Raw genomic sequence first — 11,608 nt, forward strand, 5'->3', positions numbered from 1 at the left:
TTTTGTGTTTGATTCTTAAGAGGTAGAATAGATTATGAGACCTTGAAATGGGCCAAATTTACTACATTTTTTTTCTTACTGCTACATTGCCAGAGAAAAAGGAGATTCAATCATGTGTGGTGGCTACTCCAAATTTTCAGTCACATAATATTGATCACCATGGTTTGTGCTTTCTTTTTTGACTACTGAATATATAATCTAATATTAACAGTGAAAATGTAATTATTCATATCGCTAAAAGATAATCCGCGCTGTGCGCGGGTATTCATTTAGTTTGATTAAAAGACTTTTATATAAAAAACTCTAGAGAAAAGCCTATGATCCCTATTCTTCTCTCCAAGACTCAACTGCCTCTCCGTTTTCAATGATCAATTCAATTGGATTAGATCCTTTTCTTCTTCTTTTAATTTCTTTGACGATGAGAAAACTTACCATGGAAATCAGAGTTTGAACAACACTCCAAAATCTCTGTAAGATAGGAGACTTTTAACCAATTATTGGGCTGGATTTGTGTTTCTTGAGCAGATCTCATGTGTTACAAAATCTTCGTGAGTTAGAGTTTGCCTTTTACTTTTACATCAAACCAGAGATACTTAAACTGTTACAACGCAATTACTAGACCTTGTTATCATGTCCTTCGTGACCAGGAAACAAGAGAAGAATTTCTCCACTAGATAATCTCATCATTAGACGTTCACTGTTATAACAAGATTGTATATATACCTCCATCCTTCCTCTCTACTAATTATTGTGCTCCTAGTTCGTTTTGACAGTTCATAGTGTGACATAAGATTTTATTCTCTATGTGTGTAATGGAGATTGACCATCTATCCTCAAGTATTTATATTTTTTCAGTTCTCTAATCTTACAATCGGAGAGAAATCCATTGTGTTTGTTCCTTATACATTTCTCTTTCAGAATTTGGTGTCTTTGAGTTTGCATATTTTTTCAACATAACTTGTTTTGTTATTTGGGAGTTCCCTAATTATGTTAATCTGTTATTTGTAATTGCAAAATGGTGATAAATACACTCACAGGTACGTTCGTCGTCACTAGCATCTTTGCTTAAGCACATTTCGATATATATTTTTTGAAATCCAATTCTTGTCTTTTGTTATAACAATCTCCTAAAATCACCCTATACTTCTAAAATCTCACCAAATCACAATCTAGAATTCTTTTTTTAAAACAAAAAAAACTAACAATTCCACCAAAGTATCATAAAATTTCACATAAATCTCACAAAATTCAAAATTTTCTAAATTCCACAAAATCTTCTGAAGTCGTCAGTTCAATACACCCATGTAAGAGAAGAATAGGGTTTTTGATCTTCTTGAGTCATAAGAAAGAACAAAAATCTTGTATCATACCGTTGTAAAAATGTTTTATTATTTAGTAGATAATATCTTGTGCGTATGCGCAGATTTTTGTTTAGTTAGTTATGTTAATTAATCATAAAATTATATATAAATAAATAATTTTTGTAAATGTCACTAATATATAATAAATAATTCATTCAGATCATAAAATATCAAAATATATAACTTTTTAAATATAATCATACATACATATTTCTCAAAATTTATTTATTTTTTATTGTTCAACTTTGAGAATAATGTTCTTTAGAACGTTTGAGTATTCGAGATTAAAAAACATTGTTAATGATGAAAATGGAATTTTAATATGATATTGAAGCATTTAGTTTAAGATGTTCATTGTGTGACTTGCTGTTTTATAGAGAACATTATGGTTCAAAACAAACAATTCATTTGATTTAAATATATAGATAATGAACCAATAATGTACCAATAATAACATATGAGAATTAGAAAAGTGGAATAAGTGCTTATTAATATATTTTTCACATTTTTAAGAAATAAAATCGTGAGGAACATTACTATGGTAATAATATGGGATGTTACAAACAAATATATTCCTATTATTAATTTTTATATCGGTATTTTTGACTTAAAAAAAAACTATCCGTATTTTAAAATTGTGGGCGTGAATGTGTAATGCAATGTGGTTTTATATATACTTTTCCAAACTTTTATATTTATACTTTTCCAAAAAATAAAAGTAAAGCTTATTGAAGTATTACATACTGAAAAAAGATATGTGAATATGTTAGAAAATAATAAAACATCGAAAGTACATACATAATAGAGATATATCTTTTCAACTTCATTCTCTTGTTGTGTGATGATTGAAATTGAAATTTCATAATCTCCACCAATATATCTGAAATTTTTGTTATAGTTATCAAAACTTTTATTTTACATATGTGAATTTAAATTAAAAATTTTAAAAGTAAATAAGTATAATATACTAAGGCGTTAGAAATAAAATAAAAATTGAAATAAATGTTAGACATATATCATACTTTCAAAATAAATCAAGAATCAAACTTCTATTTGATTTTCAACCCATATATTAACATAAAAAAATAAAATATATGAATGTTATTAGAGTAAGTTGTATTGATGGACAAGTTATTAGAGTAAGTTGTTAACTTATTCACGAATATCATTTAAATAACTTGCCCACCAAAATTATATTAACTAAGATGTCTACGAGTTCAACTAGTTGTCTACTGATACTTCTAAAATATGAAAACGAGGCAAAACACAACACAAAAATTTGTTTAAAAATTGTGGAACCATATTTAGTTTCCAAAGAAGATATCTCCAAAATAAATGTATTTTTGGTTGTTAACGTTTAGACCTTGTGTGAGATTATTGGTTTTAAGAAGGAAAAATTTGGGTTGTTGATTTAGGAATAATTTATTTTGTAGAGATATATTAGAGATATTTTAGTAATCTTATTGATTTTGTAAATTCTAGAGGAAAATGGTAGAATTGTTTTTGGAAAAATCGATTATATGATTGAGATTTAGATAGATTATAATAAGCTTATAGATATTGTGGAGATTTTATGGCAATAAACTTTAAAGATTTAAGTCTATTTCATAGATTTTACTAATTGGATTTGTGTAAAATTTAAAGATTTTTAAATAAATTTTTAAATAAACAAAACTATAAGTATATATCGCAAAATGTATTTCAAAAATGTTAATATAAATATAAACCGCATGTCCACACTTAACAAAGCCAAATATGTCAAACAAAAATCTCAAAAACAAGAAAATACAATTTAATCTGTTAAAAGTTAAAACTATAGAAAAGGTAGACTCATTGATTTATCTCAAAGCAATAAACTATACAGAAGAAGCCTACCAAAAAAATAAACTATACAGAAGAAATCGATATCGTGAAAACTTTATATTTCCCTTAAACAAATTCTGACTCATTTATACAAACATACCCACAGTCTGAGGAAGTAGAATATACTGTGTAGTATTTATTAAGAGGGTTACCGAATGTGGACTTTCTCTCGAGTTTTTAGTTTTTTTACATACAATTGTCGAGTTTAAAGAGACCTCTAAACGAGCTGAACCACGGCAGCGACTCTCAGAGCACCGTTCTGGAGAAGTTCAGAGAGCTCATCGAAGAGCAGTGCGGTACGCCAACCCCACCCTTTGGGAGCTTTAGGCAGAAGAGTTCCTCTCTGTTTAAAGCTCCCAAACAACATCACTTCTCTTTTCGACGGGCATATTAGCTACAAGAATCAATTAAAAATAATGTAGCTTATTATGACTGGGATGCATCAAAACAAGACCAAAGAATTGTCATTCCACTTAGACATGGAATCATACATGAATATATCAACAAGAACTTGCACATATATATTTGTCAGATACCTGGTAACGTGCTGTCACTTTGTCACGAGGATCTATGTAAACATGGACCTGAAATGCGGTAGAAGAGATTGTTATTTCACAAGAACTGACAGCTGAAGTAGCTCTTATAGCTCTATTATAACAATATCAATAGAAAACTAACCTTCCTTACTGAATCCAGTATCTCTGCTTTGCGACGGTGAAGAAACAATCCTGTAGAAATTCATTATCAAGTTATGTATTATGACACACCAAACTAACTAATGTGAGGAAAACATGTGATCTTGTCATTGTATTGACTCGTGTTACCAATAGTTCGACGTCCTTGAGGGTCTTCATCATTGAACGCCTGAATGCTAATCTGGATATGGTATCAAAACGTAACCCAAATTTCATAGTTAGAAAGCCAAACCAGCTTCAATAGAAAGTTTGATGATCAAGTTGTGAGTTTGTGATACCTTCCACAGAGAACCAGCATAGAAGAATTCAGGAGAATGCTCAACATGACCATTAGCGAGTCTATGGACATCTTCAAATTCAACTCTGCAGACAATGAAAAATGCATATGAGAGGAATCATTTACCAAACAGGACAAAGTAAGGAGTCACAGCAAATTTGATTAAACCATAGTTACAAGTAAACAAAACTGGAAACATTACCCAAAACGAAAGGGAGGAAAGTGACACAAAGGTGTCCTTGTATCAAGTGATATGGTACAACTTGCGTTCTCCCACTCAGTCCCTACTGAAGGTTGCTTTGGTTCTGACATTCCAACAGTACTTCCACTGCCACACCCTCCCTCCTTTTGACCACCACGATGATTATTACCAACACCGCTTGTCCCTTGGCTTAGCCCAACAAGAGCTGTCAAACCATCGTTAGAAATTTCTCCACTCTGATCAATCCTACCTTCAGAACCATCACTAGCAATAGGTTGCTGACCATTTCTGCTAATGGGGACACGAGAATACACAAAAGGTGTAGGAGGCCAAGCAGGTGGTGGCACAAATGTAGCTTCGCAGCCAATGCCTGCAAGTCCATCGATGTGTTGTCCTCTGACACTGATCCTGACAGGCTTAAAGATACCTATTCCTTCGCCTTGAGAGGATTCCGTCACATACACGTTTTCCATGTCTCCCATCATATTGTTCTGCACATTGTCTTGACAATAATAATTGTTAAAGGCTGCACCATGTGAAACCCCAAATCCCTGTTTACACGCGCATGCAACACTGATAAGGCAACACCTTTTGCATGTGTTGGCAGCAACTTCCTGCACCCTTTGACTGAGAAGCATCTGAATAGTAGTCAAACATAAAACATTAATGCATTTATGTACGCAAACATTTAAAACCAGAGTAGAATTGCTACTATTAAGACAAATATATCAAAGCTAAGCGGATCAACCACCCCTAAATTTCTATGACTGGCTGAGTGAGAAAGGAAGCAAGTTTAAGGACAACGAACCTGCAACCAGAGGCCATCATTCACGGCTTTACAAGGGAAACCCAGCTCTTCAAGTTCTTTTCTTGCGTTCAGTAGTATTTCAAAAGACATATTGCAATACAAAAGCGAACCACCTTCAAAAGTGTTAACAAAGGCGCCGTATTCTTCCTCAGTAAATCCACATTTTCCTTTAACAGAACCTGTACCTTGCCTTGTCCCCACAACCCGTCCACCCCATGTTAGAGCAGAAACACCACAGTTTCCCCAGTCATTGACCACAAAACCATCAGAAGAAGAACCTAAAGTAGGAGAATTTCTAGAGTCTGCTCCTGATAACCAACTATCATTACCCAAATGGTATGCTTCTTCAGAAGGTCCTTCAATTGCCACCCCACTGCCTTCTGTCTTATCAACAACACTGGTGCTAGTACGACCAAAGCTTGTTTGTGCGCTAGGAGATTGCTGAAAGACGAGGTTTGAACCAGAAACACCTCTTTGGAAATCAACAACACCTTCTGCGACTGGAACAATCACATCATCACTAGCATCTCTTAGACCGTCTTCTATATCTAAATGACCAATCTTACTTTCCAAACTCCCGAAGGAGAAATCATCCATCATATTTTTCCCCTTCGATATAGCAGAATCAATAGGAAAGCTTGTCTCTCTCTCAAATCTGGAATCTTGATTGGAATGTTCTGTGTTGGAAAGAGCACCATTTGCAATGAAGGCATACAGTGCAAGTTCAAACCTTTTTGACATGGAAAGAAACACGGTTTAAGGAGCTTAATAAATGTATCATACAGTATAAACTATAAACTGTAATTAGTCTATGCAATTCTGTACCGTTTTTCTTCACTAGGGACCCATAATTCATCAGATGTCAGCAATGCGCATAGAGTCTGTGCAGAGAGTTTTGGTAGCATCTGACAATAAAATGCGACTAGGTAATTAGCAAGACAGAAAAATTAGAAGTAGTTCTAAGTTCTAACTAAAAACTAGGAGATGCTTTCTAGATAGAATGACATCAAGGATAGAAGAAGGTGAAGCCAGATACATCATGTCAATAGTTAGGAGTTAGGACAAAGAATTTAGCAACCAGATGAGAAGACCAAGATATTGTTAGAATGGGGATATTTTTGCTTCTGACGGATATCCAAAAAGAAACGAGACAATCACTAACTACACAAAAATCATAATGTCAGTCTAAAGCATAGACATTAAATTACCTCTCTCAGTTCCACAGCACCACTTTGACAGAGATAACCCCAGCAAGCATTCCTTACACGTTCTCCATGTATGCCATAGTCTTGGCTCTCAGCAAACACCTGAGTCACAAGTGGAAGAAGCTCTGTGTACTCAAGATTCACGTAGAAAACGGAGGTTGAAATATACACATGACTGAGATTTCTCAAACCTGATATGCCAGGAAGTTTGAAGTCCTCAGCTCAGAAATAATAAAATCGGTGCATATTGCACACAAATCCTGAATGACAAAAACCTCTAGTTTTTAGATAAACTAATCCAAAAGAACCTAGTCATATTGATGTAAGTCATAAGTATTAAGAATACCTGGAGATCAAGAAAAGAAGCTGCAGCTAAAACTCGAAAGGCGTTATCATCATCAAGCTTAGGATGATAACCATATAGATAAGCCAAAGCAACAGAAACTGCATCTCCATTAACATTTTTATCATCCACAAGTAAGTTTACAACTGGAGAGCTTGCTTCTTTCCATGGACCTTGGAGCATAGTCCTAATTCACAAAATTTCGTACATTTCTAATCAAAACCTGAATATCAAAATCAAACCTATCCCCACATAATACCGCTGAATTTTTTTATAATTAACAAGTGGATCATATACCTGAAGTAAGAGCTGCGAGATAGAATAAGCCGATGGAGATGGTAGCTGGATCCCATAGCTTTTACAACAACATCGGAAAACGCACCAGAGCCGAAACCTTCGGATTGAATATGATCGCATAAGGAAGTAAGATTACAATCGAGAGAACGAAGCTCCGATGTAGTCTGATCACTTTCAGCAAGAACCGGTGGCGAAGGTTGAGGAGACGGTGGTGGTGGAACCGTCATCCTCATATGATGATGATGCGACACCGACGTTCTAGAGTTTCGATAGTCTTGGTCCATAAAAAAACAACGATATCGAATTCTCAAATTAATTGTTGTTCTAGGGATTCAATTTCAATTGAGGAGGAAAGCCATTGAAGACGGAGAAAGAAGCTCTCTCTCTCTCTCTACCTTGGACTTCAACAGTCACACACACACACACCAAAACTCGCGTGTGAAGTGATAACCTAAAACGCAGTCGTTTTGTAGACTTTAAGAGAAATTACTAAATTGGAAAATACCAATTACGATAACCGAATCTAATTTAACTAAACCGAACCGATGCTTATGACCGTTGGAGCCAAAAACATTCCCAACGGCTAACTTTATCTTAGGCTTTTTTTCTCCTTTTGAATTTTCGAATAGAAAATGCGAAAAAGGGAACAAAAAATTTCGTCTTTATAATTAACTAAACCCTACCTTCCATTGATTGATTATTCCACAGAACAATTTTCAAAACTCAAAATCTCTCTCTCTCTCTCTCTCTCTCTCTATCTCTTTGAAATCGCAAAACTTGCATCAATGGCGTTAAGGAACATTGAAAACGCTCTTCCGATCTCACAGGAACGACCTAAGAAGCTGGCTAAACTCTCAAAGCAATCAGAGATTGTCTCAAAGCAACCAGAGATTGCTCTGAAAGATGAAAACAACCCAGTCGCTGTGCCTGAATCGACTGTTGAATACGTTGCTTCAGAGAATCTCAAACCAATTCAAGATCCTGAATCCTCTGTCAAGGTAAAAGATTCTCCTCTGATTTCTACAACTACTGTGGATTGAGTGATTTGCTTGGACGATGATCATAGTTTCAATCTATTTTTCTTGGTTTTTTTTTGTTAATATATTGAAGAGGTTAGTAGAAGAATTAGCATCAAAGGATTGGATTAAAGTATGCGAGTCATTGAACAACACAAGGAGATTTGCAATTTATCACTCTTCTCTGTTGCTACCAATACTGTGAGTTTCTTTAAATTATTATATTTACCAGAGCCTGAAGCGCTTATAGAGTCTGCTGATGATTTTGTTATTTTTGGTCAATTTGAATGTGTAGAGAAAAGCTTATAGTTGTGATGGTGAAGGCAATGAAGAACCCTAGAAGTGCATTGTGCAAGACTTCGATTATGACTTGTTCTGATATCTTCATTGCTTATGGAGAAAAGTTGCTCCAAGGACCTCATTTGAAATCAATGGACGATCTGGTAAAATTTTGATTTCTTCTCTCATATTTTAGCTTTTTGATTGGTATGGATTGTTAATTTAACATTTTGGTATCTTGATGGTGAAATAAAAATACAGCTGTTGCAGTTGCTGATGAAAGCTTCACAAGACAAGAAGTTTGTATGTGAAGAAGCAGACAAAGCGCTGAACACAATGGTTAACTCTGTGGCTCGTTTGCCTCTTTTGCGTAAGCTCCAGACTTATGTCCGTCACAGTAACCCTCGTGTCAGGGCCAAAGCTGCTGTGTCTACTTCCAACTGCGTTTCTAAAATGGTACTTTTACAATTCTTTAAATTGGTCAAAGATAAAAGATATTTATATTCTTGTATTGTGATTGATAATTTTTCTCTATATGTTTGCTATCTATCAGGAGCTAAGTGAAATGGAAGAGTTTGGGATGGTTGTTCTTGCGCAGATGGCTGCGGATTTGTTGAGTGACAAGTTGCCAGAGGCAAGGGAAGCCGCGAGGGGTATGGTGAACTCGGTTTTCCAGAAATTTACATGGATTGCAGAAGAAGATGAAGAAGGAAGCAGCAAGCAAGAAGCTTGGCAGAAGTTTTGTGAAAAGAATGTAACAGGGCTCAATGCACAAGCCATGATCAAGATTGTCTCATCTCAATAAATGTTGTTGTTCTCTCTGATGCATGTAAAAATACGTTTTTACATGATATAACGATCTTTCTATTTCTCCTACCCCTATTGGATTTGTCCTCTCAATTCCAATGTTATTGCCATAATACACCAGAGGCTCTCAATCCAATGTTATTACCATAATAAGGCTCATTGGCTCATTAAGCTCAAAAAAAATTGTTGGTTTGGCTCCATTGTTCTCTGGGATCTCTAGTTTTTCCACTCCTAAGTAATGTTGTTGTTTTTTCATCTTTGTTCTTGAATCAGAGTTCTCAAAGCTCTTTCAACATCTTCGAATGGTTGTCCAGCATACAATGTAAGCTGCCTCTTCTTCACAACTATCACATTCTTGCCACCAGAACTCACTTCGTCATAAAGATCCTACAGTGAATAAGTAAAAATTACAATATCAATGCTCTTAGAATCTAGTATACTTTATAATCTCTGATCATGAAGAGAAATTCAGGGTTCTGAGGAACACAAATCCCCCAAGTAAATTTCACAGATACAGACATCAGAAAAGAAGAATGAGCTATTTACCTTGGTTGATACAGGAGCTATATCGGCAATGAACTCATCTAAGTCTTCAAATACTGATTCAAGCAGATAAGAGAAGTTTCTAGCATCACTTTGATCTTCAAATGCAATCATGTGTGAAACCTGACCCTCATTTTGTTCCATAGATTCGGTCCTCAAGGTAAAATATCCCTCGGATATGTCTTGATCTATTTTACTCCGCATGAGAATTCTCTGAAATAAAGAGAAACGGTAAGTGCTGGCTCATAATATGTTGTGATAGTTTTTTATTGGTTGTGAATTAGTTTATTGGATCTAGCAATCAGAGCTTTTAAACCAAAAATCCAATATTATTCATAAAACCGGCAAGAACATACTCTCATAACCTAATATATCACCTACCAGCACATAGGGAAGCTTCAGCCACCACATATTATTATCTTTCTCAGATTGTTTCTCCTCCCTTGCTCTTCTCAGCGCTTTTCCTTTCCTGACGTCTCCATGTTTCCCTGACAACGAAGTGCTACCAAATCCAGAACCCGCTTCCATATTAGGTGTTCCGCCCACTCGGTTTCCAGATTTCTTAGACTTCTTAGTTTCCTTTGATGGTCGTCTTTGCTCAGATTCCTGAGCAGCACCTAAAATTTTAAGATAAGCTGAGGATTGTGCAAGATATTTCTTCTTCATGACTAGTTAGCATATTCCATATGTGTTGCAACGATTATACCTGTTTGTTCCAGTCTAAATCTCATATTCATTGCCAATATCTATTCAGTACATCCCTAACAGCACCATTTGTTTCTTGCAAAGTAACACAACTGATCAATGTACTACTTAACAAGATGTTGTTGAGGTATTATGCACTTATTCTAAAACATACCAGAAACCATCTTGGAATCTGAATCTCCGGCCTTTTTTTGTTGATCTTCAAGATTCTTCTCACCGTCTAGTGGTTCACGAACTCTCCCATTTTGCCCTGCCTTCTCAGTCTCAGACATTAGCTCATTGTTTCCCTTACTTCCACCAAATCCTTTCACATTATCCGTTGGTGGCTTCTCAGCCTTAAACTTATACTTCTTCTCAAACATCAAACTTTTCTCATCCTTCAAATCATCATTTCCAGATTCATCCAACGGTTCTACACGCAATCCCGCTAAACCTTTTCTCTGAGAATTCAACCGTTTCTCCATGTTAGACAATCTTGCTCCTATCTCTTTCTCAATGTCAACCCCAGTTTCATTATCCTCTTCTTGCTTACCCTCACTTTTGCGTGCTTCACGTGCCATCATTCTGATCTCTGCAATCTTCACATTCATCTCAAGATCCTCTAGCAAAACCACACTGCTCTCTCTTTCCCCGTTTTGACCACCACCACTACCACTTGAAGTTTCCGGCGTCTTATCGGATTTTGTTGAGTCTCCCAGAAACAAAACAGCACAAACAGTTTGAAATGCGAAAATTCCGATCAACCACCATCCATACTTGGCTACTAAGTTCGGAGAGAGCTTACTCAATTCACCATTCACCTCGTTTGGCACAACAGAGCTACTTAAGACCTGAAGCTCCTCCTCCTCTACATCACCACTCTCGTTAGACACCACGTCGCTCGGAGGAGCATTTTCCGGCGTTTTGATTCCGGTTACGACGGTTTCTTGAGTCTTCGTATTTAGGGTTCTGAGAATTTTGGGTCGGAGGTAATTTTTCCTTCTTGATGACTTCGACGAGAACGGAACCGAAACCGAGGAACACCGTGTAACTTTTAAAGAAACTCTCCTTCCGGTGGAGTACGACGGAAGCAAAGGGGAAGGAGATGAGAAGACGGCGTATCGGAGAACCGCCATGGCTACGGCGGGGATGGTTTTAGCCAGAGAGAGTTTCTTTTTAGCCACATTTGATAATAAAAAATAATAATAATAACAAATAAACCCCACAA

General features: G+C 35.8%; 3 protein-coding genes across 6 annotated transcripts; 1 reads left to right on the forward strand and 2 right to left on the reverse strand.

The window, feature by feature from the left end:
* Positions 1-3,268: 3,268 nt before the first annotated feature.
* On the reverse strand, positions 3,269-7,457 carry LOC104723558 (uncharacterized). The gene is made up of 12 exons (XM_010441939.3): positions 7,052-7,457; positions 6,758-6,941; positions 6,603-6,671; positions 6,415-6,513; positions 6,032-6,111; positions 5,207-5,936; positions 4,399-5,036; positions 4,198-4,282; positions 4,049-4,100; positions 3,903-3,952; positions 3,761-3,808; positions 3,269-3,618 (listed from the first exon to the last, which is right to left on the reverse strand). Exons 1-12 carry the CDS (start codon positions 7,333-7,335, stop codon positions 3,442-3,444), a joined length of 2,496 nt encoding a protein of 831 aa, XP_010440241.2. The 5' UTR covers positions 7,336-7,457; the 3' UTR covers positions 3,269-3,441.
* A 217-nt stretch (positions 7,458-7,674) lies between these two features.
* LOC104723561 (uncharacterized) lies at positions 7,675-9,222 on the forward strand. Its single transcript, XM_010441942.3, has 5 exons — positions 7,675-8,049; positions 8,162-8,268; positions 8,363-8,510; positions 8,608-8,802; positions 8,900-9,222. The coding sequence occupies exons 1-5, from the start codon at positions 7,837-7,839 to the stop codon at positions 9,149-9,151; spliced, it is 915 nt and encodes a 304-aa protein (XP_010440244.2). The 5' UTR covers positions 7,675-7,836; the 3' UTR covers positions 9,152-9,222.
* Positions 9,126-11,556, reverse strand: LOC104723560 (uncharacterized). 4 transcript variants are annotated; one of them, XR_015571032.1, is made up of 5 exons: positions 10,556-11,556; positions 10,403-10,476; positions 10,078-10,302; positions 9,700-9,909; positions 9,126-9,540 (listed from the first exon to the last, which is right to left on the reverse strand). XR_015571032.1 is itself a non-coding variant. In XM_010441940.3 (4 exons), exons 1-4 carry the CDS (start codon positions 11,514-11,516, stop codon positions 9,406-9,408), a joined length of 1,542 nt encoding a protein of 513 aa, XP_010440242.2. In that variant the 5' UTR covers positions 11,517-11,553; the 3' UTR covers positions 9,126-9,405. The 4 variants fall into 4 exon arrangements, 1 of the variants encoding a protein (XP_010440242.2); XR_015571031.1 differs by having other exon boundaries at positions 10,078-10,313; XR_015571033.1 differs by lacking the exon at positions 10,403-10,476.
* Positions 11,557-11,608: the final 52 nt, after the last annotated feature.

This window comes from Camelina sativa, chromosome 11 (assembly GCF_030686135.1).
Source record: "Camelina sativa cultivar CO46 ecotype springtype chromosome 11, ASM3068613v1".
Lineage (NCBI taxonomy): Eukaryota > Viridiplantae > Streptophyta > Magnoliopsida > Brassicales > Brassicaceae > Camelina > Camelina sativa.

What these genes read in the sequence shown, in the direction of transcription:
- LOC104723558 (XM_010441939.3), bottom strand. Translation starts at nt 7,335, where the DNA reads ATGGACCAAGACTATCGAAACTCTAGAACGTCGGTGTCGCATCATCAT. An exon ending in GTCCCTAGTGAAGAAAAACG is followed by an intron (nt 5,937 to 6,031) that starts GTACAGAATTGC and finishes CATGTCAAAAAG; the next exon opens with GTTTGAACTTGCACTGTATG. An exon ending in TTTCCTCCCTTTCGTTTTGG is followed by an intron (nt 4,283 to 4,398) that starts GTAATGTTTCCA and finishes CATTGTCTGCAG; the next exon opens with AGTTGAATTTGAAGATGTCC.
- LOC104723561 (XM_010441942.3), top strand. Translation starts at nt 7,837, where the DNA reads ATGGCGTTAAGGAACATTGAAAACGCTCTTCCGATCTCACAGGAACGA. An exon ending in TCTCTGTTGCTACCAATACT is followed by an intron (nt 8,269 to 8,362) that starts GTGAGTTTCTTT and finishes TTGAATGTGTAG; the next exon opens with AGAAAAGCTTATAGTTGTGA. An exon ending in TGAAATCAATGGACGATCTG is followed by an intron (nt 8,511 to 8,607) that starts GTAAAATTTTGA and finishes ATAAAAATACAG; the next exon opens with CTGTTGCAGTTGCTGATGAA.
- LOC104723560 (XM_010441940.3), bottom strand. Translation starts at nt 11,516, where the DNA reads ATGGCGGTTCTCCGATACGCCGTCTTCTCATCTCCTTCCCCTTTGCTT. An exon ending in TGAAGCTTCCCTATGTGCTG is followed by an intron (nt 9,910 to 10,077) that starts GTAGGTGATATA and finishes TCTTTATTTCAG; the next exon opens with AGAATTCTCATGCGGAGTAA. An exon ending in TAGCTCCTGTATCAACCAAG is followed by an intron (nt 9,541 to 9,699) that starts GTAAATAGCTCA and finishes TATTCACTGTAG; the next exon opens with GATCTTTATGACGAAGTGAG.